The sequence below is a fragment of the Trichosurus vulpecula genome, chromosome 9 (assembly GCF_011100635.1).
Source record: "Trichosurus vulpecula isolate mTriVul1 chromosome 9, mTriVul1.pri, whole genome shotgun sequence".
NCBI lineage: Eukaryota > Metazoa > Chordata > Mammalia > Diprotodontia > Phalangeridae > Trichosurus > Trichosurus vulpecula.
Genome location: NC_050581.1, coordinates 122,933,291 through 122,952,869, shown reverse-complemented (window position 1 = coordinate 122,952,869; position 19,579 = coordinate 122,933,291). Strand labels below are relative to the sequence as shown.

General features: G+C 44.7%; 1 protein-coding gene across 3 annotated transcripts; it reads right to left on the bottom strand.

The window, feature by feature from the left end:
- Nucleotides 1–276: 276 nt before the first annotated feature.
- Nucleotides 277–17,732, bottom strand: GLYCTK (glycerate kinase). 3 transcript variants are annotated; one of them, XM_036738434.1, is made up of 5 exons: nucleotides 17,276–17,732; nucleotides 11,675–12,094; nucleotides 11,083–11,234; nucleotides 2,225–2,400; nucleotides 277–1,597 (listed from the first exon to the last, which is right to left on the bottom strand). In XM_036738434.1, exons 2-5 carry the CDS (start codon nucleotides 12,049–12,051, stop codon nucleotides 734–736), a joined length of 1,569 nt encoding a protein of 522 aa, XP_036594329.1. In that variant the 5' UTR covers nucleotides 12,052–12,094; nucleotides 17,276–17,732; the 3' UTR covers nucleotides 277–733. The 3 variants fall into 3 exon arrangements, with proteins under 3 accessions (XP_036594329.1, XP_036594327.1, XP_036594326.1); XM_036738432.1 differs by having other exon boundaries at nucleotides 17,674–17,692; XM_036738431.1 differs by lacking the exon at nucleotides 17,276–17,732 and adding an exon at nucleotides 12,678–12,753.
- Between the last annotated feature and the right edge of the window lie 1,847 nt (nucleotides 17,733–19,579).

Here is a 19,579-nt window from a genome sequence, read left to right as displayed (position 1 = left end):
CTCAGGGGGGAAAAAGAGAGGAGTGAGGACTGAGGGCATTTTACAGAGAATGCTTTGTGTCAAGTCATATGTGATTCCCTGCTATTATCCTGGAGCCTAAATGGGTCTTTTCATAATAGTCCTAACCAAGAAGCTCATACTGGGTCTCCAAATATCTCTGGCCTTAATCTGAATGGTAGAGGAAGGTCAGTAACTTCTATTCCCTGAGATTAGGGCTGCCTAAGAGGTCCAGCTCCAAGCCCTCCTCACAAGCACAACCAAGGAAGAAAATCACAATTAGCCAATGAATTCACCCTTTTTATTTTCACACCCTTTCCCAAACACTGAGTCACATTTTTTGTCATCACCAACCCCTGGGAGTAAAAGTAGGCTAGGGGGAAGAACAGCCCAGGGGTATGAGGTTTAGAGAAGAGGCTTAGCAGAGGAGTAGTGACTTGCTGAAAGGTCCTACTGCCACAACTGTTACCTCTCCCAGGGCAGCCAACAGATTGTGCTTTGGCAAAAAACGCAGACTGAAATATAGACCTAACAAGTCAGGAATGGATCTGCTGGGCGCTCTCTGTTCCCTAGTACTCTCCTGTAGGCACCACCGTAACAAAGCCTGGAGTGGCCCAGTGAACTCCACAGAAGGAGCTAAGGGTCCAGGACCAGATTCCCCTGGGGGCCCTGCCCCACCTTCCAGCCCTAGTTATAAGGTCTTAAATGGTGAGCCCTATACTGGCCCTGGTCCCTATCAGCAGGGCCTGAGGAGCAGCAGGTGAATATCCATGACATTGGTGCCCGTCAATCCAGTACAAAGGAGGTGGGCACCATTTTGCAGGCGTCGGAAGAAGGTATTTGAATCGTTGTTGGCCAAAAAAGCTGCTACATCCAGACCCTCTGTTGCTGCCTCATTGGCCAGCCCTGAGGTGACCCAGGCCCCTGCTGCCTCTGTGGGGCCATCCTGCCCATCAGTTCCACCACTCAGGAATAGAGTTTCCCAGTCGTTCATCATGGACCCACTCATCTCCACACCTACCCTAAGCGCTAGCTCTTGGTTTCGGCCACCCTTGCCTGAGCCCTGCAGTCGCACTGTGGGCTCCCCTCCAGCCAGAAGGCAGACAGGGCCCTTGGCCCCCTCCACAGCCTCCAGGACTTCCTCCAACTTCAGGTCTGAGAGTTGTAGCTCTTCTACCAGCCTCTGAAGCTCATCTTCTTCATTCTTGGACTTCATAACCTTAGAGGAGAGGCGGACACCAGCTACCCGAGCCAGAAGTCCATAGAATCGAGCCAGGCGACCCACCTCACCTTGCACGACTGTGCTTAGAACCAGTGCCTGGTAACCCAGGGCCTGAGCACAACGCTGGGCCGCAGCCAGCGCCAGGGAATTGGAGCCAATAACCACATTGAGGACATGGCCACAGCCAGGAGGACCACGGGGATCCGAGTCAGCCCGGGACAGCACTGTCTTGACAGATCGGGGCAAGACTCCACGGAGGTCATAGCGGCTGAGGATCTGCAAGCAATCCTGAACATTGTGGTCACTCGCTACTGTGGGACCACTAGCGATCATATCCACAGGGTCCCCCACAACATCTGACAGAATCAGGCTCACCACCTGGGAGAAAGAGAATCAGAAGAAGAAGGGAACATAAGAAACCACTGCAGATGAACTGAGATAAGTGGGATAAACCAGATGAAGCTTCTTGCCCCTGGGCCCATTATAGAAAATCCAAACTTCTTTGTGTGGTGCATCACTAACTCATGTCTGAGACCACCCCAAACTCACCTCTTCATTTACCAGCATGGATTCTGAATGTTAGCCAAGTCCATCTACTGTCTCCCTACACACAATTCTCACTTCCTCAGCTGGCCAGTGAGAGTCACCTGCCCTTATCCTTCCCTTCCTTTTCTCCAATAAGCCTTCTATGATTAACTCAATCTCTCTTTTACTCTGTATCCCCTTGGTGTGCACATGCATACCTATACACACACACACACACAGCTACATACACACACACAATGCAATGTTCCATAACTTAGCAATACATTTTGTAGGTTAATTGTAAATAATGTGTTTGTGTCCTGTCTTCCCTCTTCAGCTACAAGGTCCCTGAGAAGAGGAACAATATCACCTTTTTCTGCATCCCTATCCCCATCTCTTGCCTTGTTACCAATGAACCCTAAGTAATGTACCCAAGAGGTCCTCCCAGGCCTTTTGGGCAAATGTTGGATAATCACTCACCTGTGCAGGGTAAGCAGCCCTTGCCAGGCCCCCGCCCTTGAGTTGGGACAAGGCCTTACGGATGGTATTTATCTCCTGAATTGTGGCACCACTAGCTGCCAGCATCTTGGTGAGCAACTGTTTCTCTTCTAGAGTAACTGGGGGGATTGGAGCAGGAAGCAGGGCTGAGCCTCCTCCTGCGATGGAAAGAGTCAGGTCAGGTTAGGTGGGGAGAAAGGTAGAGAGGCTGAAAGAGAGGGGACAGAGGAGGAAATTCAGAGAAGGGAGTCCCTTTTCATACCTACCTTAACACCATCATCATCATCATCATCATCATCATCATCATCATCATCATCATCATCACAGCTGACATCTATATAGCCCTTTATAATTCATAAGTCAATCTGCATATATCACTTCATTTAATCACAATGCAGTTGTTTGATTGCTAGGAGTGGATGTCCCCCAAGTGTTTAGGTTTGGAAGCCTCCCTCCACCATGGAAACTATCACCCTAGAGAGAATACTACTTTGCTCCAAGTAACTGACAACACTACAGCCCTTCCTTACCAAGAATTGCCAGGAAACAGGTCTGGTACTGGCCTGACTACCTTCTTCCCTCTGTTTTTTTCATCACGCCACACAAAAAAGCAATAATGTCTCAGCCCTCCATAACTGTTAAGGATTCAGACGGCATGCCTCTCAAGGCCAGGAAGAGGCCTCAGATATCAGACCCAACCAAGAGCCAAGTACATGCTCCTAAGCAGGCTGTCTTCTGGCTACACTTCATCCACTGACATCCTTGATGAGGCAAAGGAATTGGCCATGATTTGGAGTTCAGTCAAGTCCCTGGGCACTCAACCATCAGGTTTTTATTGACTTAGATACTCAACTCAAGCTCACTTTTTTTCCCAACATACTGACACCACACTCCGTCATCACAGGACTCTTGAAGATGAGGTCTTCTGTCAAATGGTATTTTGCATCCCTTTTTTGTTTATTACTTTTGGGGGGCTTTTTTTCTTGACTGGTGATTGATTCCACAAGGCAAGTCAAGAAACTACTAGCTGCTCTGCTTTTGGCAGAGAGAGAGGGAAGAGAGGAGAGAGAGAGACAAAGAGAGACAGAGAGACAGACAGAGAGAACAGAAACCTTCAGCAGATATCCAAATAACTGAATTCAAGGAAGACTTCCTGTCTTTGTATCAGGCTGTCGGTCACTTGACCTTCCAGTGCCTCAGTTTTCTCATCTGTAAAATAAAGAGGTTTGACTCGGTGGCATCTAAGGTCCTTTCCAGCTCTACATCTATGGTCTCACAGGTTGTTTCCTGAACTCATCTGTTTTCTCCCTGCTTCTGTTTCTCTCTCCATTAATTTTTGTTCAAATGCTTTCTCCTAGGCCCCTCTGCTTCTGGGTGCATACTTTCTGAGTATCCAGTATAGTTGTGCTCAGCATGCCTTGAGCACACCCCCACTCCCATTTTTTCCTAAGGCATTCTTCCTCCTCTCCCTCCTCCACCACGGGTCTCACCACACCAAGTCTTAGTGATACTCAGAAGCTGAATCTGCCTCCTTATGTCAGGTGTTATTGTTCATCTCACTTGCTGACTCTATGCTATGCATTTGTGTAAAGGCATTTCAGGACTAAGTGGCTCCTCTCTTAGACAGGTCATTCTCAAAACTTTTGCAGCAAAAATTTCTATAAAGGCCTGATATTCAAAATATATGGGGACCTGATACAAACATATGAGAATAAGAGCCATTCCCCAATAGATAAGCAGTCAAAGGATACAAATAGGCAACTTTTAAAAGTAGAAATGTAAGCTACCAACTGTCATATGAGAGAATACTCCAAATCACTAGTAATAAGAGAAACGCTAATGTGTGATTGGTGGAGCTATATAAATTGGTCCAACTTCAAGAAAATAATATGAAATTAACCACAAAAAAAATCATTAAACCGTATACAACTTCAACACATCAATATCACTATGAAACACACTCCAAGAAGGGCAAAGAAAGCCATACACACAAAAATATTTATGGCCACACTTTCTGTAGTAGGAAAGAAGTAGAAATAACATGTATGCCCATTGATTTGAGAACAATTGTACAAATTGTGGTATGGGAATGTAATGTAATATTGTCCTAAGAAATGACAAATACAAAGAATTCAGAGAAACCTGGGAAAACTTATATGGACTGATGTGGATGGAGGAAAGCAGAACTAGAAGAATAATTCACACAATGACAATATTGTAAAGGAAAACAACAGTAAAAAATTGAAGAACTTTGATAAGCTCAATGATTGGTAATGACCTCATAGGACTGATGATGGAGCATGCCTCTCACTTCTTTGCATAAGTGGGGTAGAACAGAGGTATGAAATGAGGTATATATTTTCAGACAATGACAATGTGTTGATTTTTTTCCTTAACTATATTCATTTATTTCAAGGGAGGCTTAATAGAGGATGAAGAGTCAGTGAGAAGAGAAAGGTGCTTTTCTTTTTTTAAAGAAAAGCTCAATAAAACACTTTTAAAAGAAATACTATTCCCTGACTTTCTCAAAAAGTTCAGTATTTGCTCTCAGCCTTCCTCTCCACTCCCACCTCTGCCTTCATATTCCTGGGCTTTGTTATATGGCCTGATGTCCCTTAAAACACTTCTGGTCTCCTAGTTTATCAGTCTCAACTCTCATGACCTGTACTGCACTCCACTTTAACCATACAAGGATGATCTTACTCTGGACCATTATATATTCAACAATAATTTATTAAGCTTCTACTATGTTCCAGACACTATGCTAGGTTCTATGGCCACAAAGGAAAAAACATGAAATGGTCCCTGTCCTCAAGGGGCTTACATTCTACTGTGGGAAAATAACATGCACACAGATAAGTAAATGAATATATAGGCAAAAGAAATATGCAGTAATTGGTGGGGGAGGAGGAGAATGAAGCCACACCAGGAACTTCTACTTCTGTAGAAGCAAAGCCAGAACTCTTGCGATTCCTCTTTGATCAGTCCCCTATCCTTTCATTTCCCCCTCTACTTCACTCCTAAAAAGTCTAGTCTGCATCTTTACCAGGGTCCCTAGTCACTCTATCCTTCCTTGCTCTCTCAGGTCACCCCAGCTTTAGATACACACTCTCTTCCTTTGCCCCTCCCATCCTCTCACCATTATTATCCAGCCAAACCCCAGTCACTATCTCCCCCAGCCACCTTCTTCACTCCTGCTCATGTGTTTGTGGGTCCTTGCTGAAGGAAGCCACATAACTCTGCTGTAAGGGGACATATCTTTCTGTTATATTATGGCTTCAGGGCTACATGACAGTCCTTTTACTCTTTGCCAAATTCTGTCAATAGTACTCTATACAGCAACTATTCCAAGATTCTTCTTCTCTCCTTAAGTGTCCTACACGAATATTCTACTGAGAAAATAGACACAATCTGTCACAGGCTCTCTCTTTTCCTCTAATTCACATCTTGAAACTCATCAGCCTTCATTCTCTCCTCATTTGTTCTAATCTAACAAAGAATTGGCCCTTCTTCTTGTCCAAACAAACCCCTCTCCTTGGGTCCTTGACCCAATTCTCTCTCAGCAGCAAAGCTATTTAATATATTTAGTTTTCAGCATTAATTTTCACAAGAGTCTGAATTACAAACTTTCTCCCCATTTCCACCCTCCCCCCCACTCCAAGATGGCATATATTCTGGTTGCCCTGTTCCCCAGTCAGCCCTCCCTTCTGTCACCCTACTCCCTTCCCATCCCCTTTTCCCTTCCCCTCTTGTAGGGCAAGATAAATTTCTACGCCCCATTGCCTGTGTATCTTATTTTCTAGTTGCAGGCAAAAACTTTTTTTTGTTTTTGAACATCTGTTTTTAAAACTTTGAGTTCCAAATTCTCTCCCCTCTTCCCTTCCCACCCACCCTCCCTAAGAAGTCAAGCAATTCAACATAGGCCACATGCATATCATTATGTATAACCCTTCCACAATACTCATGTTGTGAAAGACTAACTATATTTTGCTCCTTTCTAACCTATCCTCCTTTATTGAATTTTCTCCCTTGACCCTGTCTCCTTTCGAAAGTGTTTGTTTTTGATTACCTCCACCCCCATCTGCCCTCCCTTCTATCATCCCCCCCTTTTTTTTTATCTTCTTCCTCCTTCTTTCCTGTGGGGTAAGATACCCAATTGAGTATGTATGGTATTCCCTCCTCAGGTCAAATATGATTAGAGCAAGATTCACTCATTTCCCCTCACCTGCCTTTTCTCCTCTTCCTACAGAACTGCTTTTTCTTGCCACTTTTATGCGAGATAATTTGCCCCATTCTATCTCTCCCTATCTCCCTCTCTCAATATATTCCTCTCTCATCCCTTAATTTGATTTAATTTCTTTTAGATATCTTCCCTTCATCTTCAACTCACCCTGTGTCCCTGTGTCCACGCTCTCTCTCTCTCTCTCTCCATACATACATACATACTCACATATATATATGCATATTCCCTTCAGCTACCCTAATACTGAGGTCTCATGAATCATACACATCATCTTTCCATGTAGGAATGTAAACAAAACAGTTCAACTTTAGTAAGTCCCTTGCAATTTCTTTTTCTTGAAAGTCCATATTTTGCCTTGGAGCATGATACTCAGTTTTGCTGGGTAGGTGATTCTTGGTTTTAACCCTAGCTCCATTGACCTCTGGAATATCATAGTCCAAGCCCTTCAATCTCTTAATGTAGAAGCTGCTAGATCTTGGGTTATTCTCACTGTGTTTCCACAATACTCAAACTGTTTCTTTCTGGCTGCTTGCAGTATTTTCTCCTTGATCTGGGAACTCTGGAATTTGGTGACAATATTCCTGGGAGATTTCTTTTTGGGATCTATTTGAGGAGGCGATCGATGGATTCTTTCAATTTCTATTTTGCTCTGTGGCTCTAGAATATCAGGGCAGTTATCCTTGATAATTTCTTGAAAGATGATATCTAGGCTCTTTTTTTGATCATGGCTTTCAGGTAGTCCAATAATTTTTAAATTATCTCTCCTGGATCTATTTTCCAGGTCAGTGGTTTTTCCAATGAGATAGTTCACATTGTCTTCCATTTTTTCATTCCTTTGGTTCTGTTTTATAATATCTTGATTTCTCATCAAGTCACTAGCTTCCACTTGCTCCAATCTAACTTTTAAGGTAGTATTTTCTTCAGTGGTCTTTTGGACCTCCTTTTCCATTTGGCTAATTCTGCCTTTCAAGGCATTCTTCTCCTCATTGGCTTTTTGGAGCTCTTTTGCCATTTGAGTTAGTCTATTTTTTAAGGTGTTGTTTTCTTCAGTATATTTTTCAGTATTTTTTTGGGTCTCCTTTAGCAAGTTATTAACTTGTTTTTCATGGTTTTCTCGCATCCTTCTCATTTCTCTTCCCAATTTTTCCTCTACTTCTCTAACTTGCCTTTCCAAATCCTTTTTGAGCTCTTTCATGGCCTGAGACCAGCTCATGTTTTTCTTGGAGGCTTTTGTTGTAGTCTCTTTGACTTTGTTGACTTCTTGTGGCTGTATGTTTTGGTCTTCTTTGTCACCAAAGAAAGATTCCAAATCTGAGACTGAATCTGGGTGCATTTTCGCTGCCTGGCCATATTCCCAGCCAACTAACTTGACCCTTGAGTTTTTCAGCGGGGTATGACTGCTTGTAGAGTTAAGAGAACTATGTTCCAAGCTTGGGGGGGATGCGCCAGCTCTGCCACACCAGCACTCCTCCTTCCCCAAGAACCCCCAACCCAGACTGGACTTAGATCTCCAGCAGGCTCTTCACTCCTGCTCTGATCCTCCACTTAATTCCTCCCACCAGGTGGGCCTGGGGCCAGAAGCAACTGCAGCTATAGTTCTGTAGCTGCCCCACTTCCGCTGCCCCGGGGGCAGTGGCTGAACCCGAGAACTCCTTCCACTCCCGCAGCTTTTCCCACTAACCTTCTCTGTTGTCTTTGGTGTTTGTGGGTTGAGAAGTCTGGTAACTGCTGCAGCTCACTGATGCAGGGCGCTAGGACATGCTCCGCCCAGCTCCTGGTCTGGTTGGTCCACACTGGGCTCTGCTCTGCTCCGCTCCGCGCCCAGCTCCGTGCAGGATAGACCTCACCCAGAGACCATCCAGGCTGTCCTGGGCTGGAGCCCTGCTTCCCGCTGCTATTTTATGGGTTCTGCAGTTCTAGAATTGGTTCAGAGCCATTTTTTATAGGTTTCTGGAGGGACTCACTGGGGAGCTCACACTAGTCCCTGCTTTCCAGCCGCCATCTTGGCTCCGTCCCCCACACATGCACATCCTTAAAAAACCTTCACTTCTCCCTGTTAGTCCTTTGAACTATCATCCCATCTCTCACCACCCTTTCATAGCCAAGAACCAGAAAAAGCTGATGATACTGGATGCCTGTTTTTTTAATTTCCACTCACTTCTCAGCTCCTCACTATCTGGCTTATCATCCCACTACTCACCTAAAGGTATTCTTTAAGCTTCTCTTAAACCCTGAATCCAATGACCTCTTTCAGTCCTCATTCTTCTTAACTTCTCTTCAGCTTTTGACACTCCTGACCAACCCCTCCTCTTGGATATTCATGCCTCCCTTAGCTTTTGAAATGTTTTTTATTCATAGATTTTTTTTCTAACTACCTGTCTTTCTCAAGATAGCTCTCCCTTTCCCTTTGTCAGTGAACCATACATTATAACAAAGAATAGAAAGAGAGAGGGAAAATGGTTCAGCAAAATCAGCAAGTCCAATATTATAATCAGTCCCCTGCCTCTGCAGAGAAGGGAGTCTTCCCTGGACTTTGATTGTGCTGCCCTTTCTTGGTTTTTCTCCTATCCCTATCAAAATAATATCCCTAAAACACAAGCTTGGCCATTTTTGGTCAAGAATCTTGAGGCCTCTAGAATGTAACATAAACTCATTAGTCACCTTTCAAAGCCCCACATGATCTGGCTCACTTTCCAGAGTACTTCACACTACTTCCCCCTTTATGAATTCAATTCCTGTCCAACTGGCCTATTGATTGTTCTCCGAGCTCCAGCATACCATCTCCCTCTTCCGTATCAGCATTCGAGGAGGCCTGGAATGTGCTTCCTCCTCAGCTGCCTCTCTTAGCCAAGAGATACATAGGGGAAGCTTTTCCTCATCCACTTAGTGGTTATGGTCATCTCCCTCTTCCAATTATCTAGTTACACATTCTATCCTCCAGTAGTATGTAAGCCCCTTGAGGGCTAACCAGTTATTGGTATCATCTAAAACTGTCTTGTGATTTGTTTGATCCAGACCTATGATCTCATTGGTATAAAGAACTCCACCCTACCAAAGCAGGGAAACAACAGTTCTGTTCTGTATAGTCTTAGGGAATTACCTAGGGCATTTAGAGGTTAGAAGACTACCCCAAGGTTACACAAGGTTAATTATAAGTAGCTGAGTTGGGACTAAAACAAGGCCATTCTTACTCTAAATCCTAGGCTCATACCTACTTTAGTTTAGCCAGGGAGGCAGGGTTTTAGGTTTGTAAATGGTAGTCTGCAATAAGCAAGTGAGATCCTGCACCCAGGTATCCTCTGTAGGATGACTGGGTCTGGGGGGTTCCCTGGGAGGGAGGACTTAAGAACTGTTAAGACTGTAGGGGAAAAGGACCCATATGTACAAAATATTTGTAGCAGCAAAGAATTGGAAGTTGAGGGGATGCCTGTCAAGTGGGAAAGGGCTGAGCAAGTTGTAGTATATGAATGTCATGGAATACTATGGTGCTGTAAAAAATGATGAGCAGGCAGACCTCAGAAAAACCTGGAAAGACTTAGATAACCTGATACTGAGTGAAATGAGCAGAACCAGGAGAACATTGTACACAGTAACAGCAACACTGTGCAATCATCAACTGTGATAGATTTAGCTCTTCTTAGCAATGATTCAAGACAATTCCAAAAGACTCATGATGGAAAATGTCATCCACACCCAGAGAAAGAACTATGGAGTCTGAATGCAGATTGAAGCACACTAATTTCCTTTTTTTGCTGTTGTTTTTTGGTTTTTGCTTTCTCGTGGCTTTTCCCTTTTGTTCTGATTCTTCTTTCATAACACAGCTAACGTGAAACTATGATTAACATGCTTGTATATATGTAACCTATATCAGACTGCTTGCTGTCTTAGAGAGAGGGGAGGGAAGGGAGGGAGAGAGAAAAATTTGGAACTCAAAATCTTATAAAAGTGAGGTTGAAAAAAAAGTGATGTTGAAAACTATCTTTACACGTAATTAGAGAAAAAAATAAAATATTATTAAGTTAAAAAAAAAAGACTGTAGGTTTCCTATTTCAGTGCCTTTGTTAGCTGCTCAGCAAAATTCTGTTTGCTAGATGTAGAGAGTAGTAATGAAATGAAATGTCTTTTGGGTTGTCAAGGGAACATTCCTGGGCCATGGAAGCAGGGCACAATTGGGTAATGGTAGCCAGATTAGGATAGGGCAGAAATACTAAATACAGACTAGGGGTACCCTCACGTGGAGATGTTGGGAAGGCTAGACACAGTATGTTATCAGTAGATCAGACTACTCAGTCTAGGGTCCTGATAATGTCATCTGATCCATCCTTCTGCCTCTAGGAAAAATACCTATTCCCATGTCTCAAAATAAATTTCTCCTATTCTTCAAGATCTGCAGAAGAAGGGATAGAAGAGGGCTGGGGCAGGCAGGGGAAGGAATCTTGGAAAAGAAAGTCAGTCACTATATGAAGAAGGGGATCATAAGGAAAAAAAAGAAGAGGAGGAGTCCTAGGGAAAGAAAGGAGGCAGCGGCAAAGGGTTGGGTATCTTCAAGAGCCCACCTCTACTTCCCCTCCCTCCCCTCTGGAGGAAGGGAACTCACCTGAGATAAGGACCAGCAGGAGATCGTCAGCTGTCAGCCTCTCTGCTAAGTCCCGGATGGACAGTGCAGCCTGCTGGGCATCGCCATCAGGCAAGTTGTCCTTGGCTCCCTCAAACACTTGGATATGGCTGTGTGGCTTCAGCAGCATCTCCCTGCAAAGGGGCAGGAGTGGGTCCAAGACAGAGGGCACTTGTGTTCCTGACATCTTCCTACTCTCATTTCTGGGCTATGAGGAGAGAGGGGATGACTCCTCTAGCTTACCAAGTCCCAACTTTCCAAATTTCCTACCTGACATGGGGCCATTGGAGGTGTCACCTTCTTGATTACAGAGATGTTGTCTTTCTCAAATAAGCCTGAACTAGGCAAGCTCAGCTGATGGAAGAAAGGGAATAATCTGCTCAGTCTCAAGACCAAGCCCAGAACATGATCCAAAGTATTTCATTCACCCTACAAAAGTAGGCAGAAAGAATATATGGAATCTGAAGATGCCTATGAGGTAGATGGGGAAAGGACCCTAATTACAGCACCTAGAGTGTCCTCTGTAGCACTTTCTCTCCTCCCCCCCCTCCCTTTTTACACCCCAGCTGCTTACTTCAAGCCAGCATGTTCCATAGCTGCTCGGATACCCTTGGGTACACTGATCACACCCCGAACCAGGTGTTCATTCAGTAGCTCTTCCGCCACTGCCGCCATGCCCAGCACAGCTTTGCCAAAGCCTGCCAGGTAAAGATTCTGATGGAGGTGGAAGTTCCTGTCCCGAACCTTCAGCTGTCCAGTCTCTGTGTCTAGTGCCAGAGCCCGGTGTAACATGGGGCCTGGCATCACGGCACTCACTGCACCCTCAAACATTTGCCAGGCCTGCTCCACCACAGCCATGTTGCTAGCAAACCAGGAAACTGGACTCCCCCAAAGTACTGGGCAGGGGCGAGCACGTGCAAAGCTGGGTAGGACTCGAAGCGTGGCAGTCATGCCCAACCCACTCTTAGCAGTGCCTGGTATCCACCATGATCATCTGCAAGAAAAAAATGTCAGAAATAAATGAATTGTGTATATGTTTTTTGGGGGACTGACCTCCATCTAACCTCCAGAGACCATGGAAGGCAATGTAAGATAGTGGAAATAACATGAGATTTAGAACCAAAAGACCTAGCTTTGAATCCTGGCTCTGTCACTTACTGTATATGTGTGACTTTAGACAAGTCACTTAAACTCTCTTGGTTTTAATTTCCTTCTCTGCAATTTCAGGAGCCAAATGGTCTCCAAGGTCCCTCCCGACAAACTTTAAAACCCTATGATTCTCTGATCTCCAAGACCTCTAGTTTCACAGGGGTTGCTATAGTAATGGACAATTTACAAAGCTCTGAAGGGCTTTCCTTACTTCTAGAACTGCTGGCCCTCATTCCTAACCTCTGATCAAAAGCCTTTCCATTCTCGCCCACTGTTCCATCATTCTCTGTGTCCTACTGTTTCAGGTTGCTTCCCAACCTCCTGTTCCCCCAGCCAAACCCCCACACCCTCAGAGCCCAACCTCTCTTCACCAGAAGCCCCCACCACCCTTGATATAGCAGAGGCACAGCTCTGGCCCATTTCCTTACTCTCTCTGTTCTTCTGGGCTCCCAAGTGGTTCTATCCCAGAGTCCAGAGGTCCTGTTACTCAAACCCTCCAGTAAGGTCATCCTCAGTGAAAGTTAATCATTCACCAAAGGAACACTGCCTCACTGACACCCCCTGAACCCAGAGCCCCATCCCTCCCCCCGTGCCAACCACGCCTCCTTATAAGCATTTAGTCTTGTCTCTCTACCACTCTTCTCTGTCAAGAGACTCCACTTGGCTGTCTGAACACCCCATTCCACTCTGCTGTAAATCATTGTCGAGTCTAGGCAAAGACAAAGCTTGAAGTACAGATGATGATCAGAGAAACCCAAGGCAGCCTCCTATCATCCCCATTCTGATATGTAAGAACATAAGAACCACAGCTCACTAGGTTTGAAAGATCAATTTCTATTTAGGACAGGCTGGGGACTCTGACCCAAGGTCAGTCCTTAGGTATTCCAACACTCTTGAAATCTTATGTAATCTCCAAGGCCCAGATCCAGAGACAGAAGGAACCTCTCTATCCCACCATTACTACCAGAGTGCCTAGAATCATGGGCCGGGGGAAGAGCAATCAATAACATCTATTCACTTCCAAGTTGGTTCAGAGGAAAGACCCCTAGTCTGGCAATCAAAAGGCCCCAGGTCCTAGAGTGTTTGACATGGAGTCAGAAAGGCCTGTTTTTGAATTCTGATTCAAACACTTAGGATCAAAGAATTATAGAGTCATATAGGTTCACAGATTTAAGAGACAGAAGAGATTTAGGGATTATCTAGTCCAGCCCCCTTCACTTTAGAGACAAGGAAACTGAAGCACAAAGGTTAAAGTGACTCGCTTAAGGTCACACAAGTAGTGAGTGAGTGGCAGATTCAAATCCAGGTTCTACAACTTCAGATCAAGTGTTGTTCCATTGGGCTGTGCTGCATGGCTGGGTGACCCTGGGCAAGACTTGACCTTTTTGAGTCTCAGTTTCCTCACAGCACCTCCCTTATAGTTCGTGGTGAAATTAAAATGAAATACTGTAGGGAAGGCTCTTTTCAAACCTTCAAGCCCTATCAGCTGTCAGCCACATTAATATTAGCTCTATGCCAATGACTTGTTATGTGACCTTGGGCAAGTTACAAATTCTCTTTTCTCCCTAGCAAAATAAAGGGACTTAATTAAATGATTTCTTAGGTCCTTGGTTCAGCGCTAACCAGTTGAGATTCCCAGTCAAATGTGACAATTAGCCCTAGGTAATAGTGAAAAAGAACCAGGAGCCAAGACAAAAGCTCAAAGACTGAAGAAGAGGCTGAACTCCCTCAGGAAAGCCCAACTAGCTACTTTCCCAGAGTGGGCCAGTGGCAGTGTTGGGGTGATGGGATCTGGACCCCTAAAAGGAAAAGACCATGTCTTTGAAAGTAACCCGGTCCCTGAATTTCCCATACATTTCAGCAGCCCAGATCACTGGCACCTCTGCCCAAGACATCTGGCCCAGCCCACCTATATCACCTAATTAGCCTACTTGACAATCCTTTCACTGTCACTCTTAGCCCACCCCAGACTGCTTACCACTGCTTAATCCCATCCAGATCCTTTCCCCATCCTTTTTTGTATACAGGTGTCCCTAAAGTCTGGACACATAGGAAAATTGACGGCAATGTGGAGTTAACTGCATTGAGTTCACGTGAATCTTGCAAAGCACATCAACCTTTACATCACAAATGATGGAAATCATATTGAAGATGTTATTTGTTAATATTTCGATTAAATAAAATGTGGTTTAAAATTTCATTCATTTCTGACATGTATGATTCATGAGACCTCAGTATTAGGGTAGCTGAAGGGAATATGCATGTATATATATGTTTATGTATATATATATAAGTGAATGTGTATGTATGTATATATCTATGTGTATATGTATATATATATGTATGTATATATGTATATGTATGTGTATATATATATAGATATATATATATATAAAAGAGAGATAGCAGACACAGGGTGAGGTGAAGATGAAGGGAAGATATCTAAAAGAAATAAAATCAAATTAACGGATGAGAGAGCAACATACTGAGAGAGGGAGATAGGGAGAGATAGAATGGGGCGGATTATCTCGCATAAAGGTGGCAAGAGGAAGCAGTTCTGTGGGAGGAGGGGAGAGGGCAGGTGAGGGAGGAATGAGTGAACCTTGCTCTCATCAGATTTGGCCCAAGGAGGGAATACCATACATACTCAGTTGGGTATCTTACCCCACAGGAAAGAAGAGGAAGGAAGATAAAAAAAAAAATAAAAGGGGGGGGATGATGGAGGAGAGGGCAGATGGGGGTAGAGGTAATCAAAAACAAACACTTTGGAAAGCGGACAGGGTCAAGGGAGAAAATTCAATAAAGCGGGATGGGTTGGGAAGGAGCAAAATATAGTGAGTCTTTCACAACATGAGTATTGTGGAAGGGTTATACATAATGATATGCATGTGGCCTATGTTGAATTGCTTGACTTCTTAGGGAGGGTGGGTGGGAAGGGAAGAGGGGAGAGAATTTGGAACTCAAAGTTTTAAAAACAGATGTTCAAAAACAAAAAAAAAATAGTTTTTGCATGCAACTAGAAAATAAGATACACAGGCAATGGGGCGTAGAAATTTATCTTGCCCTACAAGAAAGGAAGGGAAAAGGGGATGAGAGGGGAGGGGGGTGATAGAGGGGAAGGCTGACTGGGGAACAGGGCAACCAGAGTATATGCCATCTTGGAGTGGGGGGGAGGGTGGAAATGGTGAGAAAATTTGTAATTCAAACTATTGTGAAAATCAATGCTGAAAACTAAATATGTTAAATAAATAAATTTAAATTTAAGAAAAAAAAATTTCATTCATTTCATTTCTTGAAAATATGCATTTTTGCCTATGTGTCCAGACTTTAGGAACACCCTGTATAAGCATCAGTCTCACCCCCATTAAGTTGTAGATTCCCTAAAAATCTCACCCATTACTAGTTTTACAATAAACCTTGTCATTTGACTAGAATCTGAGTGTGTGAATTCACTGCAGGCAGAAACCACCCTGTACCCTAACATTTCAGGGTTCCCAGCTATCCCAAACCACATCAGCAGTAAGGTCTGAAATGAAAGGTGACAGAGAGGGAGAATGATGGTGGGTATTTCATTGCGCACTGCCATAAAATAATTAACTTACAAATTAGCTACAAACTGAGACAGAAAAGCATCCCTACTGAGGTAACGTGCCATGATTTTGTTATGGATCAAATTTCATTTTCAAAGAAATCTTATGGTATAAAGCATCTCTTATCTTGATGCAGAAGTCCTAGAACACAACCACAACCCTAGTTCTCCCAAACAACAAGGCTTTGTTGTGTTTTCCAATAATATCCTAGAATGGGGAACCAACTTAGGCTCCTGGTCACTAAGGAAGTTTTTGTGCATGACAGCTTTTTTTGTTTAGGTTTGGTTTTTGCTTGGTGGTTTTAAAAGGAAGGCTCTGTTCCCCCATGTGCTATTTATTTGCCATGGAGCCTGACAGTCATCTCTAGGAATTGATCTGTGTCACCCTACAAGTGACGTTTGGAGGAAAGTAAACTTTAATCACATTTTATGTTCTGGGGCTATCCCCAGCCTCTGTCAAGGGGATACTCAAATCTTTTGCTGGAGAGGAGAAAAAGCCCTCTTTGAAAAACTGCCCCAATCCTTAAGAAATAATAGCGAATTTCTAAAACACTCACATTTTCATAAAGCTTACAAGGTGCTTTTCAACCAATAACCTTGAGAGGTTAAAGTGCAAATGCTATTATTCCCGTTTTACTGAGGGAGAAACTGAGGCCCAGAAAGGTGAAGTGACTTCTGATGGTCACACAGCTAATAAGGGTTAAAACCAGAAATAAACTCCCGTCTCCTGAATCCCAATCCAAGACTCTCTGCTACACTAGGTGCTACTTTTAAGCCAGGGGCTCCTAACCTGAATTTTTTTTTAAGTATCTGACAACTGTATTTCAACGTAATTAGCTTTCTTTGTAGTCCTGTGCATTTTTTATGCATTTAAAAATATTGAGAAATGGCTGTAGACTTTGTCAGACTGCAGAATAGTTCCATGATAAAAACCAAAAACGAAACAGTCGAGATCCCTTCTCTAAGCTTTCCTTGGGCATTCATTATGCCTGCTATGCTCAATAAATGTTTAATGAATAATCACCCCTTCTCATGTATTCGATGGATCTGTAATCTTATCCACAGCGTGACTTTTCAAACCCAACTCACCACAGAAACAGTTCACATTTCCATAGCCCCAATACATTTTACCAAGAGCTTTCCTCCCAACCAACCTGTAAACAGGAGACACCTTTGTCATAATTTTCACTTTACAAAAAAGGAAACTGAGGCTCCACAGAGGGCAAAGTGACTGGCCCAGGGTCTTACAGACAATAGATGGCTAAGCCCCGGTTTGCGTAGCCCTTTTCACAAACCTCGCTCAGGGATTCAAAGCGCTGGGGAACTTTGGCTGGGAGTGCTTTAGCACTGAGAGGAACCTCACCTCGGAGGTCTTATCTTACAAGAGGAAATTGAGAGCTAGAATAAAATAAACCGCTGTCCCAAGGTGATTGATACCTGCTGCGCCTCACACCAGACACTTCAACTCCACCTCCCAGGTTTTCTCTTCTCTATTTCAAAGACAGGCAAACCGAAGCCCAGAGGGCGCGGCGATCTTGCTCCGGGTCATTCGAATACACAGGGACCATAAGATGCTGAGCCGAAAGGGGGATGGGAGGCTCACTCCTACTCCATCTGCCTTGTTTTACAAATTGGGAAATTAAGGCCAAGGGCGGGGAAGGCTTTCACCCGAGGCAAATGAGTAAGTGGCTGAAGATGGAGCTTGTAGAATCCGGCTGCAAACTCGGTGCTCTTTCCTGAGGCAGGGAAGGGCTCGAAAATAGAGGCGTTCTTTCGCTCCCTTCCCTGTGAAGGACTTCGGGAACTCATCTGGAAGTCCAAGCCCACAGACCCACCTCGTGGCCTTCATATGGAAGCGCTGAAGCCAGTTCCCGTCAACTTCCGGCTCACACTTAAGTAGGATCCGGAAGTGACGCATTCCGGCTCCCTCCCAGTTACCCCGGAAATGACGTATATGAGCTCCGCGCTCTGATTGGGCGGTTGTACATGTAGTTTCCGCCTTCCTCTTTCTGTAAACAAGGCGATTCAGCTGGATCCCAGACTGGGACGGCGAGAGGAATGGATAAGTTCCGGCGCCGGCTCCCAGACTCCAGGCTGTGCTCCCAGCTGTTTGTGCCCTGTTAAGTTTTCTTCGAAAGTTCCCAGTCTTGGGCGGAACTGGAAGTTCTTGGACGGGTGCGAGGAGGAGAAAGGGCCGGACAGACGGGCAGGCGGGGCAGGCGGTCGTCACCCGCCTCGGAGGCGGAGAGTGTTGGGAGAGAGCCCCGGTGTCTGAAGTTTCGCATCGCATGTCGGCCCCTGCGGCTGAGGGGCTCCAGCGCCTCCACCTCGCCCCTACATCCTCTGCTCGGAGCCCATCCAGGGCCCCTCCCCCTCCCCCAGCCCGGGATCCTCTCGTTACTCAGCCACCCCACCCCACCCCCGGTCACCCGAGACTTCGGAAATGTCCCAGACCGAGGCTTTCCCTCAGGCCTCTTCCCACCTGGCTCTGCCTAGTTATCGCCTCCTTCCATGACACCCCCCCCCAGTTGTTTTCTGCCGGATCCCCAGTTGGAGCTACCCAAGGCGGCCCTTTTTCTGCCGTGCGGTTGACTCCCAAGCCCGTAGGTCCAGCTGTGAGCTTAGTCCTCGACACTGGTCCCATCCTGGATGTCCTAGCATCTCGAACTCATGTACCAAAACAGACTGCAACTCCTGGACCCGTTCCTTTAGATAGTATAACTTGGGTCACGGAGTAACATTAGGAAACCTGGAATTATCTAAAGAGTTACAGAGCCTCTAGCTTAAGCCTGGGGGATGCTCTTGGTTTCCATGTATAGCCACAGTCCACTTTTGACTCAGGATGGGCATAGCCTCTCGTATTCAGTAAGTCACCCTCTATTTTTTGTACCCCCTGTATCACTCCTCTCCCTGTCACTCTCCCAACAATCATCTGTCCCAGATAACAGTGGTTCCTGAGCAGCTAGGTGGCATAGTGGATAGGCTGCTGAGCCTGGAAGTCAGGAAGACCCAAGTTCAAATCTAGCCTCGGTACCCTTACGATCTGTGTGACCCTGGGCAAATAATTTAATCGCTGCTCAGCTTAACTTCATCATCTGCAAAATAAGGATAATAATAGCACCTGTCTCATGGGGTAATGATTGTAAAGCAGTTGGCACAATGCCTGGCACCAAGTCAGGGCTATATAAGTGTTAACTATTTTTATTTTTTCTTCCTCGAGCCAAGATTTAGAGCTGGAAAGAACCTTAAAAGTCAGCTAGTAAAGTCCAGTCCTGTCATTTTAAGGCTGAACAAGCTGAATAGCCCTGCCGGAGTTCTATCTATACCCAACTGTGTAGATGGGAGGATATTGCCTCCATTGTCCTGGTAATACTTTATTTGCAGATCAGTAACATTCATCTTCTGGCTCTTCATCTAATTTCCACTGATTTCTGTATTTCTGGAGGATGCCCATTCTTTCCATCTTTCATTTCCCATGCGTTCTTTATATAAGATGTTTGCAACTAAATATTCTGAAAGCTGGCATGTTTTTTATATGTGCCACTTTGGAGCCTCCTTCATATATATCCTTGGACCTGAACCAACTCCTATGAGGTTTATTTCACCCCAGCCCCTAAGACACTAAGTCTTTGGCTATCCCAATCATCTTTCTCCCAATTTCCTTATTTCTGTTGGTGTCAACAGGAGACTCTCCATCACCCAGGATCTAAACTTTGGAATTATCTTTGATTCTTTCCTCTC